We start from the raw sequence: 21,368 nt of genomic DNA on the forward strand, positions 1-21,368 counted from the left end.
GGGAGGCTTGGCTGGGCTTCGTGCTCTCCTAGATGGGACAAATTGGGACTGAATTATTAATAACCACTGCAGACTGTCTGCTTCCCACCTCTGCGGGAGCCTCTCTGATTTAGGGCACAGCTGCAGTGCCCATCCTGCCTCCCTTCCCCATTCCAGGAGCTCCGCCGGGCACCGCATCCCGCATCCAGCCCCTCTCCAGAGGCTCGGGATAAGCACAGCCCGGAGCCAGCCTCTGTCTAGACATCGCCCTGAGGGAACGGGGAGATGGCAGCAATTAACAACCTGTTTGTTATTGTCCCTATCTGGCGTTTATTGCCCCGATAAAACCGGCTCCTAATTCCAGCCTGGCTCTTCCCACATCTCTCCCGGCTCCCTTGTTATTGCACCAGGCTCGCCGTGAGTGATTTGTGCAGGCAGCAACACCGCGCTGGTCCTCAGGGGGTGGAATATTAGACGCACCAATTAGCTGTCTGTGGATAAATTCCCATTTACCTGCTCCGCGCAGGCATTTTTCCCAGCCCGCTCCCTCCGTCTGCTTTTCCCTCTGTCCCCCCTCCATCGCTGGAATTCTTAATCAAGGGGAAAAAAGCTGCTTAATGTGACCTCTGACATGACGTAATGCAGCCCCGAACGGCTGCTCGGGCTCTGAGCAGCCAGACACGGAGCAGGTGCTGTGCATAGCAAAGAGAGAGCCAGACTTCCCGGCTCCAGATGGAGATTTTGGGATGGGAGGATGGATGGATCACCCCTGAGCACCGGCAGGAGGAGCAGGAAAGCTCCCACCAGCGGGAGGGGAGGTTGGGAAAGGCTGGGATGGCACGGGACAGAGGGAATGGTGGTGGCACACTCCGAAAAAAATAGCTCTGGAAGGCACATTTCAAGAGAATTAAAGAAAAAAAAAATACTCAAACCCTTTAATTCTGGGAATAAAGCCCCCTCAATGTGTTTTTGCTGCCCAAGAAAGCAAATTACAGAGAAGCATGGAAAATGTTGTGGTCAAAAGGGCAAATCCAAGTTTCTCTGTCACGTTCCGGGGGGAAATCATTCCCAAGGCAGCTGGGAGAGCTCGTGGGGAGCAGGTGCCCATGGCTCAGCTGGGACGTGGAATGCACGAGGTCTCCCAAATTCATGGAGACGGGGCTGGAGCCAGTTTCCCATTTAGCTCATTGCTCCAGGCACCTGTGCCAGGGCCTTCCCTACCTTTTTATTTTTGGAGTTACAAATTCACCAAGGAATCTTTTGCCATTTTACTCTGAAATTCCATTTTTAAATCCAAGTAAGCAGGAAAAAAGTATCCCAGGCTGTGTCCTTGGGTCCTGTGCCTTCCCTTGGAGTGGCCAAAAGGAGTTTTGCTGGAGAACTGAATTCACAACACGGAAAGGTGTGAAATCTCGGTGGCTTGGGGGACAGGGATGGGTCATGTCCCCAAAATTCTGGGAGAAACAGCTCAAACCACATCTCTGAGCTGGGTCATTCCCAGTGGAGAAAGGTGAGAGCATCAAATGCCAGGATCCTCTCCAGCTCACCTTATTCCCACCATCCCAAAAAGGTGCTTGGATTTCCTTATTTTATCCCTGTTTTTGCTGGACAAAAAATGCCAAGAAAATCCAACTCTATCGACTTTTAAAAGCTGGGCCAGGTGGAGCTGCTACCCAGAGGCACATCCGGCACCATCAGCCAGGATGATCCCAGCATCTCTCTGGCCAAGGAAAATATGGAATAAGCAGGGCCAGACAGATTCCTGCATTTCCCTCCCGGTGAGATTCCTTCCTCTTAACTTCGTGCCCCCCAGCAAGGGCAGAGCTGATGGGCTTTGCAGGGAGATGATGCCCTGGATGTTATTTACAGCTGGCCAGAAAATCAACATCTGCAGAGGGAGCTCATCCCCGGCCATCTGTCACTGGGAATGGAGCTCCGCAGGAGGCAGGTGAATGGCACAGCCAGGCAGAACCTGCCCATCCTGGTGCAAAACACCAGGATTTGCCTTGGGAAAGGGTGGCTTTGAGGCCACTGTCCCACCTGAGGTTTGGCCTCTCTCCAGAGTGGTCGCTTGTCCCTCAAAATGGGCAGTGCTGGGACAGGGAGTTGCTCCCAGGATGAAGCCAAGCTCCGGGAAATTCCCTCTCCTAAATCAGACACGGAGGGAAGAGCAAACTCCAGCTCCAGGAATGGATTTTCCCCTTTTCCTATAAACAGGGGAAGGCAGGAGACAATTGCAGAGCTGCTCTGAGCATTGTTACCTTCTGGAAAGAGCTGCAAAACCTGTGGGAAGCCACTCAGAGCAGGATTTGGGAAGAGCTCACTCAGGGAAGGGAAAGGAGTGAGCAGGGGGGATGTTCCTGCTTTCCAGCTGGGGTGCTTTGGATAGGGCAGGTTTCCATGATTTTGCTGGATAATTGCCGTGTCCATCATGGGAAACGCACACAGCAGGAGTGGGAAAGGCTGCGCCCCCTCTGCATCCCCTGCCAGCCCTCCCATCCCGAAGGCACAGCAAACATCCCTCTAACCCCGGGCAGAACCAGCTCATTCCAAACCAGCCCGCCACTTCCAGGCGGGAGGCAAAACAGGTTGGAAGAGATCCCTAAAAATCCTTGGAAAAGCAAAACAAAATAAATAAAGGCAATAAAAAACCCAAGGAAAAGCAAGCAAAGGCACAAAACCTCCCAGGAAGCCGGGCAGCAGCGCTGGATCATCCACACACTGCAGCTTCTCCAGGCTGGATTAAAGCAGGAATGGAAGAGCAGGAAAGCCCTCCATGGATGCTGCAGTTAGAAGGAGATTTTGGAATGCACAGCAAGCCAAGCCCAGCTCCTGGAGCAGCCGTAGCTCAGCCTGGCCATGGGCAGTGCTGGCCTTGGCTGGACACGCTGCTGCCCGGGCTGATCCCGCATTCTGACCGCTGTGTCCGGGCAGGGCCGGCTCCAGAGGCAGCACTGCAGGACCCTCATGAGCCCAGCGCTGCTCCTGAGGCCTGGGAATTCCAGGGAGGAAGCTTGGGGGTGGGTCTGGATAGGTGGTTTGATGGGATATGATCCATCTGCGTGGAGTCATCAAGGAGAGGGGCGGGAACACAGTCCTGGCATGGCCACGGCAGCGGGGTTGGAATGATGAACTTGGGATGAGCTTTAAGGTCCTTCCCAATCCCAAAAAAAACATTCTGTGATTCCAGGATTGCTCCCAGCCCAGCCACAAATTTGGAATGACCTTTTTGGGATGGATGGATGGATGGATGGATGGATGGATGGATGGATGGATGGAGGCTGCCAGAAAACGCCTGGCTCCAGGTGGACACAGGGCACTTCCTCCTGCCCCAGGCTGAGGGACAAAATGTGGAGGATCCAGTGGACCATCAGCATCCCATCCTGGCCTCCATCACCAGGAGGCTCCCAAAACATCCCATTCCTCCTGGCTGGGCTGATGGCCCCACAGGTTGGAGGAGGGGTGGGACTCTCGAAGCCAAAGGTGCCAAATGCAGCACAGGGAGAGAAGCTCAACCAGGCCAAGGGAGCTGAGGGAGCCTCTGCTCTGCCTCCAGGGAATCCCTCAAATCCCTCTGAGGAGCCACCAGCACACTGCAGCCCCTTGGGAATCATTAGAGGCTATTTTTCTTACAGCCAAGGGAAAAGGGCTCAGAAGAAGAGAATTTGGGGAGTTCGGGCAAAAAACTCTAGGTGAGGGAGGTGCTGACAGCAAAGCAAAGCTGAGCTGGCTGTTGAATTTCAGCTTCATTTGGATGAAACTGAAAACTCCTTCCGAAACTCCGTCTAAAAAGAAGGAGTTAAACCAAATTCCAAAGCAGACCACACCAGAACCACAAGGAAAAGTCTTTTTCCTTCCCTGACCCTTTGCCCCCTTCGGGTTTTGGCCGAAACTCTTTGGCAGCTTCTCAAGTTTTGGTCACCTCAAGCAAAACAGACTTTTGGCAACTGAACTTTCCAGGCAATTTTTTTCCCCTGCTGATGGAGGCACAAAAGTCCGAAAGAGGCAGCGAAATGTTGTCCCTCCCTTTCCCCTGGTGATGGAGAGGGAAGATCCACGAATTTCCTCTGTTTTAACCCAACAGCAAAATCTGCCCCAGTTCTGAGCAATCAGCACAAAAACCTCATCCAAAATCGAGCAAATTCTCATTGAACTGAACTTAAAATTTTATTTCCAGCCCAGCCTGGCCTCGGGCCAAGCCAAGGAGTTGGAATGGCCTCGGGGGCACCGACAGATGCTCTCCAGCTGCTGGAGGAGAGAGGTTAGATGTCCATCCTTGCCCTCCAGGACCCTCTGCCGCCTCCAGCCCTGTGAGGTAGGAGAGAGGCCGCTTTTCTGGGTGATGTGACAGGATCTGAGGGATGGAAAGCTGTGTTTGGATCACCAGGATGCTTGGGAAGGGAAAACATCTGTGTTTTGCTCCCTGGAGGGTGACACACAGGGACAGGATGGGGCGGATTCGGGATGTGGTGGCAGTGGGGCTCTGCTGTCCCGGCTGGAAGCGAGCTGCGGCAAAGGGAAGCTGCCCTCCATGGAAAAGGGGGGTTGGAGATGGGCTAAAATTGAAAAGTAGGTCCCACTGGATGTGGGGCTGAGCACCAGACACGGCCACCATGGGATTTTAGGGTGCTCAGCACCCTGGAGAATTGGGACTTTCTTAGTCACAACTTCAAAGGGATAATCGGTCGGATCCATGGGTTAAATCCCCCTGGGATTTTCAGGGGGGAAATTTGCTTAGCAGGGTCTACGGTCAAATCCTTTAATTTCCTGGATTAGGAAGTCAGGACAGCTTGTCATTTGTCCTGTGGGGACGAGGTGACAGAAACCTCATTGTGTGGGGCTTTTCAAACCAACTGCAAGAGCTTGGAGAGCCTGGGATACCCCAGCTCATTCCCTGCAGTTCCCAGCAACCCAGACTCGGGGGGAAGGAAAAGCAGCAAGGAAAATACTCAATAAGAGGAGCAGGCAGCCTCCCCTTTGCCTCCTGCACTGCCCTCGCCTCCTGCCCAGTGCTCCGGGGCAGCCCCTTCCCATGGAAGCGGTGCCTGCCAGGACTGAATCACCTCCAGTCCTCCCCGCCTCGCTGCCAGCCAGTGCCACCCCTCCCTGTCCTTTTCCATCTGCTGTCCCCGCACAGGTGACCGCGGAGCAGGCGCTGCTGGCACCGTGCTCCGGCACCGCTCTCCCATCCCAGCTCTGCCACCGGCTGTTTCCTCCTGCATCCCAAATCCCTTTTCCTGCTCCATTCTCTGGCAGAACCATCCCTTCCAGCTGCGCTTTGCTGCGGGCCTGTCACGACACAAACCACACGGATCTGGGAGATCTTCCCTGTCCAGCATGGGGAGCGGGACAGAGGCAGCTGGGACAACGCTGAATCCAAGGGCTGGGAATCTCTGCTCTGCCTGTGCCATCTCTGCACAGCCCAGCAAAGTTGGGAATGCTTATAGGAATGTTTGTCACACACCTGGGCCATGGATAGGGGGTGTTTTGGCTCATATTTAGCTCAATGGAGAAGGAAGGGGGTGGGAACGGCCAAGCTGGGTTCAGCGGTGGTGGGTGAGGGATGGGAGTGCAATAAAAACCAAAATCCTGCTGAGCTGAGCTGCTCTCCCAGAAGACACAAAAGACCCTGCTGAGGTTTTTCCTGGCAAAGCTTCATTCCTACAAAAGGCACTTCATTTTCCAGCCTGTCCATGCCTGTGGTGGGGTGGCTGTTGGGGACACACCGAGCTGGCCCTGTGCAAGCCCAGAGGCCGCTCCTGACTTTTGACACGGCCACAAAAGGGCTTAAAGCTGCAAATCCCGTCTGAGCAGGAAGTTATTAAATTGGCATTGCAGGAGCACGTAAACAGTCACGGTGCCGGCATCACATCCCGCAGGAGCCAGCCACGGGCAGGGAGGGAACGCTCCGGGATGGCTGGTCCTTGGGTGGCCTGGGCTGGAGGTGGAAATGTGCCCGCCGTGAGTCAGAGGTGCCCTTGTCACCCCGGCTGACAGGGACACACCGCCAGCAGGAGCAACAGCTGATCCTAATCTTATCCCCTGACCCTTGCCAGCACGGGCAGGAGCAGGGAGGGAGGCGGCGGGGAAGTGGCAGGGAAGGAGGGAATGCTCGGCTCCATCAGCAGCAGAGCCTGTTGGGGGCTGCCAGCCCAGGCTTTGCTCCGTTTGGACTGCACAGGGAATGTTTGGGGGAGAGAGGGCTGGGGAGAACAAGGAGACGGTGCTGTGAAGAGAATCACCTCCTGCCCCAGCTGCTCTCAGCCTTTGGGTCACCCCCATCCGTCCCCTCCGTGTTTTCCTCCCTGTCTCTCCTTAAGGAAAGGGCGGAGAGGCCGGGAAGGGATGGAGGGAGCACATTCACCCTACACGAGACCCGGTGATGCCCTCGGTGACCCCATCAGTGCCCAGCTCACAGGCTGAGGTGACTCCTGCAAATCCTGAGCTCCAGCTGGCTGCCAGGGCCTCAGCAGGGAACAGCAGCACTTCTCCAAGGGGCCATAAGCAGAGGAACCATCCCTGGGCTCAGAGGTGCCCAGAGAGGGGCTGGTGGGAGACCCTGCCCCACCTGGGCATCAGCCCAGCCCCATCCCTGCAGCCAGTTCAGCTCTGTCCCATCCTGGCTTTGTTTGTCCCTGCTATCTTGACCTGAGGAAGGGGACACAAAACCCTTGTGGGGCCCTTAACCCCCACCCCTCCTCCTCCTCCTCCTCGTCCCTCTCCATCTGCAGCAGGAGTCCCTTGGGCAGCACGAGGCAGGATTAGGGCGAGACTAATGCGGGGTCCCCCCAGGCACCCGAAAAGCAGCAGCAACCCGAAATCAAAGGCAGCCCAGACAATGGCAGAGCTGCAGGCTCAGGCCTGGCAGAGCATTAAGCAGCAGCATTACCGGGGCCAGGGAGCGCCGGTGGGGACATTACCGCCACTCGCAGCGCTCCGGAGCGCGGCTGTAGCAGCTTTGCTTTTCTCTGGGTTTTGCCCAGGCTGCGTTTCCATTTTTCTCGAGAAAATACCTGTTTGGCTCTAAGAACCTCCTGCACTTTGCTGCTCAGCTCTCAGGGGCTTTTCCTGCCGGCCCGCTCCCTGTCCGACGTCAGCCGCTGCCGATGCTTCGCCCTCGCTGCAGCATCCTGAGGGAGCATCCAGGCTGAGTCCAAACATTCCCCTTCTCCCCTCCTCGCTGCCAGGTTGTCTTTATTTGCTTCCTGCTCCTATTTTCCTCCAGTTTCCCTCTCTGAATTTGAATGACACCGAGCTAATTTGCAGCCCAGCTCCTCCTGAGACCGTGGAGCTTTAATTATATTTTTCTCCTGGTTTCCTGGTTGGTGCAAGGCTTGGCTATAATTATGCCAGGAAGAGCATTACTTAGGACTGACCTGGGAGCAGCATTCCCTCTGGGAGCCAGGGCACTGGCTGCTCCCAGGAATTCTTATTTAAGGTGCTGGACGGCAGACTCCCACGAAGCTTGTGCTGGAGAGGAGCGGAGTGTTTGCCATGTGCCACCATCCCTGGGACTCATCCCCAACACCAATGATGGTCCCTCCTCTCATAGCCAGCCCAGCCACTAATTACAAACCCTTGAACTGTGGAAGCACGAGGAAACCCTGGAGAGATTTAGGGTCTGCCTGCTTTGCTTTAAAACTCCCATCACCCATGCTGGAGAGCTGGAGTTGGCCCTGAGCTCCCCCCTGCCATTCCCTGTGCATCCATCCCCCACAGCAGGTGGCTGTGCCAAAATCCAGGGGCTGGGATGAGCTTCCTGGCCCACCACTTTTGTTGCCTGGATATTATATTTTAGTGGATCATGACACACCAGTGCCTACAGATAATTTGCCTGAGGTATCAATTAGCACTAATGAGATGGGAGTCTGTGTCCAGTACATCCTTTGTCCTTCCAGGGTGGCAGCAGAGGGAGTGGTGTCTCTTGGCTGATTTGAGAGGGAATGAAGGATCCCAGAGCACTGAGAGAACACTCTGAACATCCATTTTAAACTGGCTGGAAAAGAGTTCCCTCCTTTTCTCCCTCTGAAAACTGATCATGGAATCAAGGAATGATTTGGGTGGGAAGGGACCTCAAAGCCCATCCAGTGCCATCCCCGCCATGGGCAGGGACACCATCCCTATCCCAGGTTGCTCCAGACTTTCTCCTGGCCTTGAACACTTCCAGGGATGGGCCAGCTGCTATCAACAGGAGTTCCTCAGCTCTCATTCACATCCCTCCTCCCCCTTTGCCTTCCCCTGAACAACTCCAGCGAATCAGAGCGAATAAAGCGTTCTCCCCTTTTAATTACAGCGAAGAAAATTTAGGAGAAACTCCTCTCAACCCTAAAAGAAACTCGTTAAACGAGCAGATATCACCGTGCTCTATCCAGACTCCAACAACTTTAGGAAAGCAATTTACTTGTCTCCAGTACACTGTGCTTTTAGCCTACTTCCCTCAGGAAACGGGGCTCACTCCTGTGATTGTGCTGTTTATGTATCTATATGCCATCACTCCCACACTAATAACTTTTGAGCGTGTTGGCCAATTCCAACCAGATCTGACAGAGCGGCAGAGTTTTCAAAAATACTGAATTCTTACAAATTTAATGAAAGCCGTGGGTGGGCATATATTTTTTTTTTCCCCCACCAAGGGAAAGGCTGCAGAGTGAACTCAGGATGATCAGACAGAAAGGAATACACACACACACACACACACACACACATGCACAGCCACGCCAGGCCTGTGTAAAACCCCTGGGTGCTGGGAAATCAGAATTTATGTTGGTATAGAGGGGGAATATTCCACCCCTGAACCCCAAAACCTCGGGAATGAGCAGCAGGATTCTCCCCCAGTTTTGTTTGGTGGTATTTGGATGATGCAGTTTGGTGTGGGCACTGCAGGGAAGGGTTCCTTCATTAGGAGGCTTTAAAATTAATCAGACTAAGATTAATAAGAAAGCTTTTCTAGCTGGATCTAGGATGTAAAACCTTGCTCTGCTCTGGTTCTGCGGGCTCAGGGACTCTGCCAAAACCCTCGCAAGGGGGGAGAGCTTGAGCTGAGGGATTGGAGGTTTCAGACAAAGCGGTTTAAGGTAAAAGAGCAGAGATTTACATGGGAATATTGGGAAGGAATCCTTCCTGTGAGGGTGGGGAGGCTCTGGCACAGGTTGCCCAGAGAAGCTGTGGCTGCCTCATCTCTGGAAGTGTCCAGGGCCAGGTTAGAAGTGGGAAATGCCCACACAAACCAGTCTGGGATTCTGTGATTTTATGATTTGGGTTGGAAGGGACCTTAAAGCTCATCCAGTCCCACCCCCTGCCATGGGCAGGGACAACTTCCACTATCCCAGGCTGCTCCAAGCCCTGTCCAGCCCGGCCTCGGACACTTCCAGGGATGAGCCTGTCCCTGAACCAGCCTAATCCCATCCATCTCCATCCTCCACCCTCCACCATCCCTGCTGCTCTCCAGCAGAGCCCAGGACCACCCAGTCAGTGCAGGGCAGGGAGGTGTTCACACCTGGCATTCAGGACTCGATATTTTCCCTTCTCTCCCATAATTAGACGTGGAATATTATACGCCAAGAGCTCATTAAGCATCTTGTCCCATCCCACTCTCAGGGTGTTCCAGGATCATTACCCCTTGGGGATGGAGGATGCTCAGGTTCTCAAACCCAGCAGACTGGAGCTCCACTCTTCCAGCATCCATCCCACAGCATCCTAGAGCTCCACACTTCCAGGATTCCAATCTTTCGAGGTATTCCCACCCATCCCCAGATCACAGGGAAAGATCTGGTCTTCCCACTGCTCTGCAGTCTGTTTCCTACCTGGCATTCTAGTGGGATTTTTCTTTTTTTCCAACCATCAGCTCGAAAACATCATCAAGCCCAAATGTGCTCCCCAAGCAGGCCCGGGAGGCTCATTCATATTGCAGATAAGCCCTTGGCAGAGATGCTGATAAAGACTTCAAGTGTGACTCTGCATACAAATATTCCAGACCCAACAATTAATCCAGCACAGGAGGCTCGGAGGTACCTGGGTTTTTCCCTTAACCCCAGCCCTTTTTCCCAGCCTGGCTGCTAAATATAGCTCTTGCTCAGAAAACAGAAAGGAATGACATGCTCTAATAAACCATCCCAAAATGTGAGACAAAGAGCCCTGAATTCTCCAGAGGAGCTTTTCCTCCTCGCCTCGCCACTGGTCCGGGAGCTTCCTGCAAGGCACAGAGCTCCAGGTACTTTTTGGGAGCCAGCTACAGGGTGCTTGAGCTGGCCCTGCTTTGAGCTGGGACCTTATTTCAACCTAAATTAGACATGGCTCATTTTCCCCTTCCCTCCTGCTGGTTTTCAGCCGGATCAGATCCCAGCTCTGGATCTCTGGGCAGTTCCAGAGGGCTGCAGCCTGCACAGGGAGAAGGGGCATTACTGGGCACCCAGATCTGATGTTTTCCAGCAGAGCCTCAGCCAGGGCAAACCCTCTCCAGGCATCAGCCACATATTTGACTGGTTTTCCACTCCACATCCCTTTTGGGAATGGAAATAACTGGGAATCCTCCCAGCACAGGTCAGCCCTGGGATGGTTTCTCTTGGCTATGAGTCAGGCAGAGGGTATGGGCAAAGAGCACCTCAGGAGCTCTTCTGCTCAGGGTATCACCCTGCTTATCCAAGAGGGAAGGGAAAAACGGGATGAATAACCCAATATTCCCTAAGTGACAGCTCTCAGCCTGTGAGCCCCACATGTGCAGTCTCACCACGGTGCCACCACACCCTGCCCAGGCTGCCCCGCTCTGGTGACCCTGTGTAGCCGCCCTGCCTCACTTGGGGACGCTGTGCATCCCCAGCCTACTGGGAATTACCAGAGGGACAACTGGGCTTGGATCCACCCCGTTTTGAACAGCACCCCAAGGCTTGGGCAAGCCCAAGGCTGCTGCTCCTGCGGTGGGGCCCAGGTAGCACCAACCTGCAGATGCCCACCACGAGTCGCTTTCCTCCAGCAGCTTCCCTGCTGCAACAAAACCCTTATCCCATTTATCCCAAGTCCTCAGGGCAGGATCCCAGCTCAGACACGACCTCAGGACGGGCGGGAACCCCCTTACCTGGACGCCGCGATCTCCGCTTTCTGCTTGGCGATGGTGGCCGCTCGCTCGGCCGCCTCCACGGCCCGATCCACCTTCTCCCGGATCTTGCTGGCGCGCAGCGGGATGAGGTTCTTCCTCTTGCCGCTGACCAGGATGTTCTGCTTGTACTTGCCCTCCTCCTTGGTGCCGTCGGGGAAGGTCATGCAGCCGTAGCCGTGGCGCTTGTTGTTGGCCCACTCGCCCTCGTACTTGAGCCCGTCCGAGCGCTGGCTCACGCCGAGCCCGAGCGCTTGTCGTTCTTCCACTCGCCACGTAGATCTCGGTGGTGGTGGCGTCGATGTCGTCTTCGATGACCGAGAGCTCGGCCTCGCCCTCGCCCAGGCTGATGGTGGAGTTGAATGTCGCTGGCGTGGAGCTGACCGTGCTCATGCCGGCCTCGCTCCGGAACGAGCTCTGCTTGCTCCGCTGGCTGGCCAAGGAGCTCTTGGACTCGGACTTGCGGAGCTTGAGCCCGCTCAGCAGCGAGCGCCGGAAGATGCCCTTCTTCTTGCTCTTGAGGATCTCGGCGTCGCTGTGGGCCATGAGGACGAAGCCGCCGCGGGACACGGCGGGCTGCCGGCCACGGCGGGCGAGGCGTCGGGGTGCAGCGCCGTGCCGTTGGTGTGCTCGCTGCGCAGGGAGTTGATGGACGTCCTCAGGGGTGACCTGATGACCGCAGCCATGCCGTAGGGAACGCTCTGCCGGACGCCGTAACCCTGGCGCATGCCTCCGACCCACTGGCCCTGGTATGTCCCTGCGGAGAGGAGACAAAAGCAAACGGGGGGTCATGGTATCAAACTCCTCTGGGAGCCCTTTGCAGCTCTGGAATCCCAGTCCCATCTCCAAGACGAGGATTGCAGCGTCACGTTGTGGAGGGAAAACTGGTTGGATTGCAGGCTTGCAGTCCAGCTGCAGCACGGGAATGTTAGAAACCAGCCAAGGCATCAAGGAACTGCCCCTTGGATCAATCCCTACGCTGAAAGGGAAAGGGGGCAGGGGCGTGGAATGGGGGAATGGTTATCCAGGAGCACATTCCAATGCCATCCATGCTGCTGGCAGTCTCACAGTGGATGGATAATGTATAACAATACATTTATTTATACACACAGTGCCTTCGTCCGCTGTGCTGGGGAAGGAAGCAGCTCCATAGAAATAAAGGCCTCACGGGGAGAGATCCATTTGGATATTCCCCTTGGAATTGTGCCCCTGTTGGAGCTCCTACATTTGCGTGGGCACTTCCTGGAGTTTCTTAACTGGTTGTTGATGGCACGAAAAACACACAGGGCTCCACCACAGCACTGGGAATGGGGGGGACAAGGAACCCACCCAGCCCGGGGGGCACTGCTGGACCACAACACCCACCCTGTGCACCGAAATGTGGGGTGGGTGGTAATCTGCTCGGGGTTCCTAATCCCATCCCCTCCTGGAGCTCGGAGGTTGGCACGATTCCAGGCCTTATCCCAGCTGGTTGAACCACAGGGCTTGTTTTTATTCTTAGGTCGGCTTAATCTTCTTCAGACCTGCTCAAGATGCAGCAATTCACTGCTCGCCTAAGCCCTCCTGGGGCAGACTGAGGAGCCTGAGGATGGCTCCTTGCCGGGCACTGGAGCTGCTGGAATGCTGTGGCCAGTCCCAGCTCTGGGACGTGAAGAGCTGGGATGGGCACAGGCAGCACCTCGCAGCAGTGGGACCTCCCTTTGTGCCAGCCCCGCTCCCACACACCAAGGGAGTCTTAAAACAGACCTGCTGAAATAGTGCACCCTGCGTGAATCGAGCCAGTCCTGCCCCAGGACTCCCTTAGGAATTTCCCTGCCCGGTTCTGGAGCTCAGAGGAAATTCTGGAGAGGTGTCTGGGCTTGAGCAGCTCATGCTGAGCACAGGAACTGCTTCCTGAGAGTGTGAAACCAGCACCTGGCCACATCTTGGGGTGTATTTTGGGGTGCTTCAGCTGTCTTTTAGCTGCCAGTGCTTTGCACAAATCCCCCAGGATTTAGGCATCCTTCCTGGCCCTCCAATGCGAGCAACACCCCAAGGTGTTACATGATCTGGGTGACAGCTTGGTGCACCCCAAAAAAAGCCAGCCCCAAGGTGGATATCCCACAGAGACTGCCCTGGAGAAGGGACATGGAGAGGCAGGGGCAGGCAGGATTTACTGAGGGTTTACAGGATTAGCACTGGGATTAGGGCAGGCAGCGGGATTAGGGCAGGCACTGGCAGGGCAGGGAGAAGGATGGGGGACAACCTGCGAGATGCAGCTCGGGGGACACAGCAGACAGGGTTTGAGCAGTGAGCCTGCCTTGTCCTCTGTGGTGTCCCCAAGAACAGGGAACAGCCAGTGCCGTGCACCCACGGCTCTCCCCGTGCCTGGAATCGTGGCTGTGGCAGGGCAGAGGCTGTCAAGGTGTCCCTGCATTCCCTGGGGACCTGGCAGCACCTCTCTTCCCTTTCTGGCTCCATCCCAAAGCATCTCAGCAGGACAATGGAGCAACTGGGGCAGAGATTCCTCCCAGAGCCCCAAGTTCTCCTGCAAAGGAGCCTCCAGGATGGCTTGGGATGTCCTCACACCGTGCTCAGCCTCCTGCTTCCCTAGAGATGGATTCAGTGGGTTTCAGGGAAAGATGCCAGTGTGGGCAAGGGCACAGGGAAAACAGGTCCCGCATGAGATCCACCGGAGCCCACCCTGCCCAAGCCCCGATCTCCCTTTCCCTTGGCTGAATCCCTTGACTCAATCCCTGACCCCACACAGGTCCCTCGACCTCCTCATCTGCTGGCAAATCTGCAGCTGAAAAAGCTCCCTGGATGAAGCTGGAGCAGGGGGAAGATCGCAGCCCTGTGGTGAAAACCTGAGGGACTGGCAGGGAGCAGAACAAAGCGCTCGGGGCTGGAGCGTGACGGCGCGGCCCGGCTGGAGCGCCAGCGGCGAATTGGTCACAGCAGGTCCCGGCTGCAGCCTGTACGTGTCCCCAGCCAGGCTGAGGTGCCCGGGATGCTGCCATCCCTGCCTGGCCTCCAAACTTGCTCCCGGAATGGCACAGCTGCCAGGAGCAGTCTCTGCATCTCCTCGGCATCTCCTCAGCAGGGTGGATTTTCCAGCCACTCCGTCCTGCTTGTCCCCTCCCAGCACCGTGGAGCAGCTCCCAACCCCCAGCTCTGCTTTCCTAGGTGTTGTTGCTTCCCTGCAGGAGGCAGCAGCATGGATTATCCCTAGGGATTGCCTCAGAGTCCGCGCTCATGTCCCTGACAGCCACCAAGACATCTGGGCACCTTCATGGCCACCAGCAGATCAAAGAGCTTCCTGTCAGGGAGCTCAGTCCTTCCTCAGCCCAGCAGCGCTCCTTCCTTCCCCTGACTTCATTATGTTTTAAACCCCTCGATATCCCAGGATTTGGCCATGGATACCGGGAGGCTCCGGAGCCATCTGATCTGCATCAATAAGCGCCACCACCTCCTCCCCAAGCCCTGCTCAGCTTAACCTCTGCCCCAACATTTGCAGATATGTGCACAAAGCTTGATCTCACACAGAGCCCAGACACTCCTGCTCCCCGCAGAGGAAACAGGATTTCACAATATTCCCCTTCCCGTGCCAGGATGGACCGGCTGCAGCTGCTCCAGAGCTCGGGAGATGGAAAGGGAATGTGCAGCGGGAATGTGGTGCGGTGGGGACGCCAGGATGGGGCTGGGAGTGATGGAATGAGCACTTCTGGTGGAACAGAATGATCTGCTGAGTTGCTGCATGGAGAATTCCAAGGATTTTGGTTCTGAGCACCTCACAGGGTCCAGGACAGAGGAGGGGAATGTGCTTCCCTTGGGGTGGGAAGCAGGGAACAATCCAAGGCAATCCTGGCCACAAACTGATTGTATTGCCCAAGCCAGAGAAGAGCCAAAGCCACCGTGATGGAGGAGAATCCCTGGGGAGGAAAATGTCCCAACCTCTTCCCTCAGCCATGCAGGGCACTCCTATGGATGCCTCCGAGATGCCACAAATTCCCGTCCCACTTCTGTGCGGTCCTTTTGCACCGGGCAAAAGCACAAAGAGAGAGAAGAAAGTCTTGGACATGGAAAGTCAGGATAAAGGGTGAGGAAGTGGCCACGTCCATGCTGAGCAGAGCTAAGGACAGAGCACAACCTGAGGCTGGGAAAATACAACTGGAGTCATCCCAAAAGATGGATTGGAGGGAATATTCCTATTTCAGAAATAACAGATGAAGTGTAAGAAAGGGAACGGGCTCCTGGGAAGGACAGGGATGGGATGGAAACACGGAGAGAAGAAAAGGGGCGATGCTGTTGGACACATTCACTGGTGTTCCTAATCCTGAATTTGGGGGTTTCGTGGCTCACTCCCCTTGGAGCAGGGCTGGCTTGTTTCTAGAACTCCTGCAGGAATTGCAGTTGCCTTGAGGAGCGTGCAGAGCCCCATCCTTGGCTGGAGGCAGCGGGGCTGAGAGCAGAGAGCGGGAAGTCCCTGGCCTGGGAAGCATCACTCCTGATTCTCCAGCAGTGACAGGGAGCAGCACTTCCTCAGCATTTGGCTAAAATCCATCCTGGGAAGAGAGCTGGGAGTCTGCAGGGCAGCTCCTGGTGGCCCCATAGTGCCAAAATCCCCGAAATCGGGGCTGGCCCAGGTTTGCACCCTGCAGCAAAGCGAGGGGGGTTCAGCAGGACCCTGCTCCAGGCTGGGTGCAGCCCCTGCACCTCCATATTCTCTGCTGGAAGCAGGGACAAGGCAGTGGCATTCCAGCAGTTCAGCTGGTTTTTGGGAGCGTGAATTAAGCTCCTGTTTGCAAAGCTCTCCATGAGGATCAGAGGTATCGCAGGAAGAACGACATCTTTCCATTCATTTCCAAAGAGATTTTGAGGATTTTCCTGGGGAGGAGAGGAGCGATCTCCAGCTCTGGCTCATCCCTCTGGGATCCAGGCACGGTGGGGATCCAGCACTGCTCCCTCTGGCAGACAAGATCTTTCTTCTCCATGGGGAGGGGCAACCAAGCCATGGCTTGCTGTTCCAAACTCAGCAATTTCCTGGACCTGGAGTCCTTTCCTGCTTACGGAGAGATGGTGAAACCCCACAGTGATGCCCAGGGCAATCCGGCTTTCACACAAATAAACAGCCCAAGGAGCTCCCTCAGGAACAGCTGGAGTTTGAACAAACCCCAAGGGAGGATTTTGGGCTGCTCTGACTTAAGGTGGGATCGTGCACTTGGATATAAACCTGGTCCATGATGTTGGAAGGAAGAAAAAATCAGGATTTTTTGGGTTGGAACGATGGCATTTTCTTTCCCCCCTCTGCCCACACCCGAGATTTGGTGTTTTGGAGTCGCTGAGCCCTCTGGCCCCACTCCAGGAACACCATTAAGGAGAAGCTTTATGGCTGCTCCCAGGCTTTTCCCAAACCCACACGGCCGGTTCCGTGTTCTGCAGGATGAATCCTTTGGGAAACACATGGATAAAACCCAGGGGGGTTTGCACGGACCCGCCCTCTTCCAGTTCCTCATATGGAGACATTCAAACAGGAATTTGGGATGTTGTGAAGCACTTTGAGGCCACTGGAAGCACATGTGTCATTATCACAACCTGACCTCAGAAAAAGACAAATGTTTGGAAAAAATTCCTTCTCCATCCCTAACACTGAGTTCAAAACCCAAGCACACCCACCACGGTGGGTCAATATTCCCAGGTTAGCTAAAATAATCAGCGACAGGGACGCAGCTTCCCAGGTTTGCCTGGAAAATGGGAACAGCAGGCTCCAAAGAGCTGGAGCTCCATCCCATCCTTGAAGCACAGCCAGATCCTCCTGGTCCAGCGACCGTGCTGGACACCAGCAGCATTCCCAACCTCCCAGCTCGCCTTCCCCACTCAGCAAAATCCCGGGAAGGAGGGTGGAGTGGTCCGAAGTGCCCCTGTACTTTTCCAAGCCGAAGTAATTAGGTTTTACAAATTGCTGGTTTATCTTGCAAAGGATCTTTCCTGGTGTGCTCAGCCCCCCTCTTATCTCTGGCCTCTGCAGCATATTAATTAAAGATGTCCGATGGCAATAATTAGGCCAGGCTCTTGAATTCCGACCGAAGGAGGGAGTTTTACAGATATCCCTTTCCAGCTGCTCGATATCACAAATCCCAGGAGGATTCACACACAAATCACCTCAGAAAAACCCATCCCAAAGGGAAGGAGTCCGGGAGAAAAGAGACGACTGGAGGGTGCTCATCCAGCCTCAGTCCTGATGGGGTGACCGTGGGGACATCCTCGCTGGCCATCCCGGGGCATCACTGGGAAAAATGTGCCCCTCAAATATCCTGGCCTGACTGTATGGGGACCTTAAAGTTCATACTGTTCCCACCCGATGTGGCAGGGACACTTTCCTCCATCCCAGGCTGCTCCGAGCCCTGTCCAGCCTGGCCTTGGGCACTGCCAGGGATCCAGGGGCAGCCCCAGCTGCTCTGGGCACCCTGTGCCAGGGCCTGCCCACCCTCCCAGGGAACAATTCCTTCCCAATATCCCATCCATCCCTGCCCTCTGGCAGTGGGAAGCCATTCCCTGTGTCCTGTCCCTCCATCCCTTGTCCCCAGTCCCTCTCCAGCTCTCCTGGGGCCCCTTTAGGCCCTGGAAGGGGCTCTGAGCTCTCCCTGGAGCCTTCTCTTCTCTTCACCCCCAGCTCTCCCAGCCTGGCTCCAGAGCAGAGGGACTCCATCTCTCGGAGCATCTCTGTGGCCTCCTCTGGAATTGCTCCAGCAGCTCCAGGTCCTTCTCACACTGGGAAGCCCCAGAGCCGGACACAGCACTGCAGGTGGGGTCTCAGAGGGGGAGAATCTCCCCCCTCAGCCCCCTGGTCACTGCATGGATGTGGGGACACATTTTCAGCCAGGACACCCTTCCTGCACTGTCCCTGCCGGCAGCAGGACACGGTGTGATGCTGGGTGACTTCCATGCCCTGCCCTGTCCCCAGCTGCTGCTCTCATCCCCCAAACCCTCCCCTAAATCCCACACGGGCATGGCATGGATGGCTGGCAGATGCCACCCGCATTGCCCACCATGGAATGTGGGAATCGGTGACGCTGCTTGTGTCCAACTCCTCCTAGATCCGGAATCCACGGCAAAATTTCCCTCCCTCCAGCCCTGCTAAGGTTCTCCATCACCAAACCATGCTAAAAACACAGTCAGATGCTTCTGCTGTGGCTGCTAATTTGCCAAAAATATGCTCTGGTAACTGCTTACACAGGGGAAGGAAGAAAGTATGGATTTTTGAGTATGCAAATCTAATCTGCAGGCACGAACACGTGATGGGTGTTAGTCATAGTGCTAATGCTGGGTGCATCCAGACACGGTGGGCACAGCCAGGGCTGGGCATCCAGGGAGGCGTGGAGGGAAGGAGAAGAGCGTGAGGAGGATGAGAGCTGTCAGGGGCTGCTGTGCTCCTGCCTGGGCGCAGGATGAAGTCTGGTTTGAGGGTCAGTAAATAATAAAGAATTACAGCTCGTACTTGTAAAAGCAGGGAGCCTCCATCTAAAGGCATCAAGCAGTGGAGGTGCTGGGTTTGGACGAGGTTTGGAAGGGGTAGGGATGGGAGCAGGGCTGGCTCTGGAGCAGCCAGAAGCTCTGCAGGAGCAGGAGCTGGGGGCTGCGGGGAGGAGATGGATTTCTACAGCCTCATGCCTCAGCCAGGGAATCTGCCTCCTCCTCGTCGTCCTCCTCCTCCTCCTCCTCTGGGTGCAAATAACAACAAAAGTATTTCTGGCTGAAACACCACAGAGCAGGGATTGCTCAGCCCTTCTCCATGGGGAAAATCACCAGGAAATCACAGGTGGCGAGAATGCTCCTCTGGGGGATTGGAGCCCCATCCCAAACATGGGGAAACATTTCTATCCTCGGTGCCTGTCCCAAGGATGCTCTGCAAGCAGCAGGATGAAGCCTCCTCCCTCACTGGGAAACATTAGATTAATTTCCTATGGAAATTAATGTTTTCCAAGGCATTTCAGATACTGGCTTCAAGGGGGAAAAATTTTGGTTTGTTCTCCAGGAAAAACCAAGCCCATCCTGAGCATCCCCTCCCTCTTCTCATTGCTTCTGCATCTCCTGCTTCCCCAAACCTGTTGGGAAATGCTTTTTCCAGCCAGAATTCAAGGAAAGGCTTCAAAAAACCAGAATAAAGACAATCAAATCTCGGCATCACTGATTCTGGTGGAGCTCATGGTGCCTTTCAGGCCAGTTGTGATTCCCCTTAAAGCTCCAGCTCCTGCAGTCAGAGAAAACACAACTTTTAAAAGGAAACAACCAAAGAAAGACATTTCTTGTTGTCTGTCCTGGGAGTGGGAAGGGCTGGCTTTGCCAGACACAGGGAAAGTCAAGGAAGCATCATCTCCTGGTGAAATGGGGCCACGGTTTTCCCAGGGCAGCTGAATCCCTGCGGATTCAGCCGCCACCTGGGGTCAAAAGCAGGATGAGGTTTTATCCCCAAGGATGCAAACCACCTTAGGATATTGCTCAGCACCTTTATCCAGAACAATGTGCTCCTCTCACAAAGCAGAGTGAAACGGGGCTAATGCTGATTTCCCTTAATCCCCCCGTGCTCTAATCCTGCCACAAACTCCGGGATCTCACCCATTCCTCAGCAGAGATCCAGGAGGAAGGGCTGATTCCCAACCTCTCCCAAATGGGGCTGAGGGTTTGGGGGGCTGCATCCCCCCCTGGGGTGTGGGGGGTGCTCAGAGGGGTGGGATGAGGCTGAGCTCCCCATGGATCAGGGGTAGGGGGCTGCTCCAGGGTGGGATGAGGCACGAGCAGGGTTTATTTATTCCCTGTGGAATAAATCACGGAAGCACAGAGTGGTTTGAGGTGGAAGGGACCTTAAAGCTCATCTCATTCCAACCCTCTGCCATGGGCAGGGACACTTTCCACTATCCCAGGCTGCTCCAAGCCCTGTCCAGCCTGGCCTTGGATGCTTCCAGACCTTTATTCATTCCAGGGAAACACCTTGCAGACCCCAAGCAATGCCCTGAGCAGGAAATAATACCTTTGTAGTGCTCATCTCCTTCTGGAAATCAGCAAAATGAGGGGCCCTGCTCTGGCTGTTCACTCATTCATGAAAATTCATGATGCTCTGCTGGGTGCTGAGAGTGAGAGGAACCTCTTCAGGGAATAATGTTGGGAAAGGAGTGGCTGTTCTTAGGGAATGCTCATGCATCCGTTGCAATTTTTAAGGATTTTTGGTTCAAAGGCCAAGAGGCCAAGAATCTGCCTTTGAAAAGCCAATATTAAGCCCCAAAATAGACACAGTTGCCTTTCAAGTTTTGTTTTCTCCAAGCTCCCCATTTTTTCTGTTAAAAAATACTTTAACTGTGAGTTAAACAGCTGCTTGCAGAGCAAATGACCACCAAGACTCTCCTGTAACTACTGCAAACTCCTGCAAAAAAAATCCCTTCTTGCTCAGGAGTTCAATCAGTGCCAAAACCAGACCCAAAGAGACAAAAAATCTCACAAGGCAGCCACTAAACCCCAGTGTTCGCCCCCAAAAGACCATCCCCAAGCTCATCCTGCCCAGCTCCTCCATCTCCAAGTCATGCCTACATTAATACAGCTCATTCATCTACGTCAGCGTTACCTGACTCAAAGCATTCAAAATTCATCAGGTTCATTTTAAAATCGAGGCATTTTTAAACAGAAGGCATTTTTAGCTCTCGTCTGCTGCTTCCCGAGCCTGGAAGAATGACTTTTCTGCAATAGCCTGGGTGGAAACCTTGCTTCCAAACTGAAGCTGAAAATCTTGCAAAATCACATGATTCCACAAGCTGGAGCTTCTAAAGGGAAAAAAAAAAAAACCAACAAAAAAAAACTGTTCAGCTCCAGGAGCAGATGTCACCCAACCACGAGGAGCCCCATGGGATATCAAATCACATGCAAATATCCTGAGATTTGCATTCAAAGCCATGAGAAACCCACCCCAGTGAAACGACATCAACGTTGCACTTCAGGGCTGAAGTCACCCTCGGCTGTGGGTCAGGGAGAGGGGGTTGATGGGGTCCCCAAGGTTGGGGTCCTGCACAATTCCCTGGAGAATCACGCCCTGGATAAAAGACTTGGGAAGATGGAGTGAGGGTCTGAGGCCTGTCTGGCAATTTCTGTCTCATGTTCTTTTCTCCGAGGTCAAAATCCTTCTTCCTCTGTCCTGAGCTGTACCTGAAACTAAGCAGCATGTTCCAGTGAGAGAAGTAATTACCATGAGTTCATAGCATTTATTTTTGATGAGGCTGGTCAGAACCTTCATTTAGTATTTTGATTCATTTTTCTGGGCTCGGCAGCTCCTGAC

At 54.6% G+C, this 21,368-nt stretch overlaps 1 protein-coding gene across 1 annotated transcript in view; it reads right to left on the minus strand.

Annotated features, from left to right (window-relative positions):
- JPH3 (junctophilin 3) overlaps positions 1–21,368 on the minus strand; it is a 50,746-nt gene that overhangs the window by 24,408 nt on the left and 4,970 nt on the right. The window contains 4 exon segments of the mRNA XM_039558185.1: positions 11,051–11,312; positions 11,315–11,344; positions 11,347–11,646; positions 11,649–11,825. Coding sequence (XP_039414119.1) covers positions 11,051–11,312; positions 11,315–11,344; positions 11,347–11,646; positions 11,649–11,825 — 769 coding nt within the window.

The sequence above is a fragment of the Corvus cornix genome, chromosome 11 (assembly GCF_000738735.6).
Source record: "Corvus cornix cornix isolate S_Up_H32 chromosome 11, ASM73873v5, whole genome shotgun sequence".
NCBI lineage: Eukaryota > Metazoa > Chordata > Aves > Passeriformes > Corvidae > Corvus > Corvus cornix.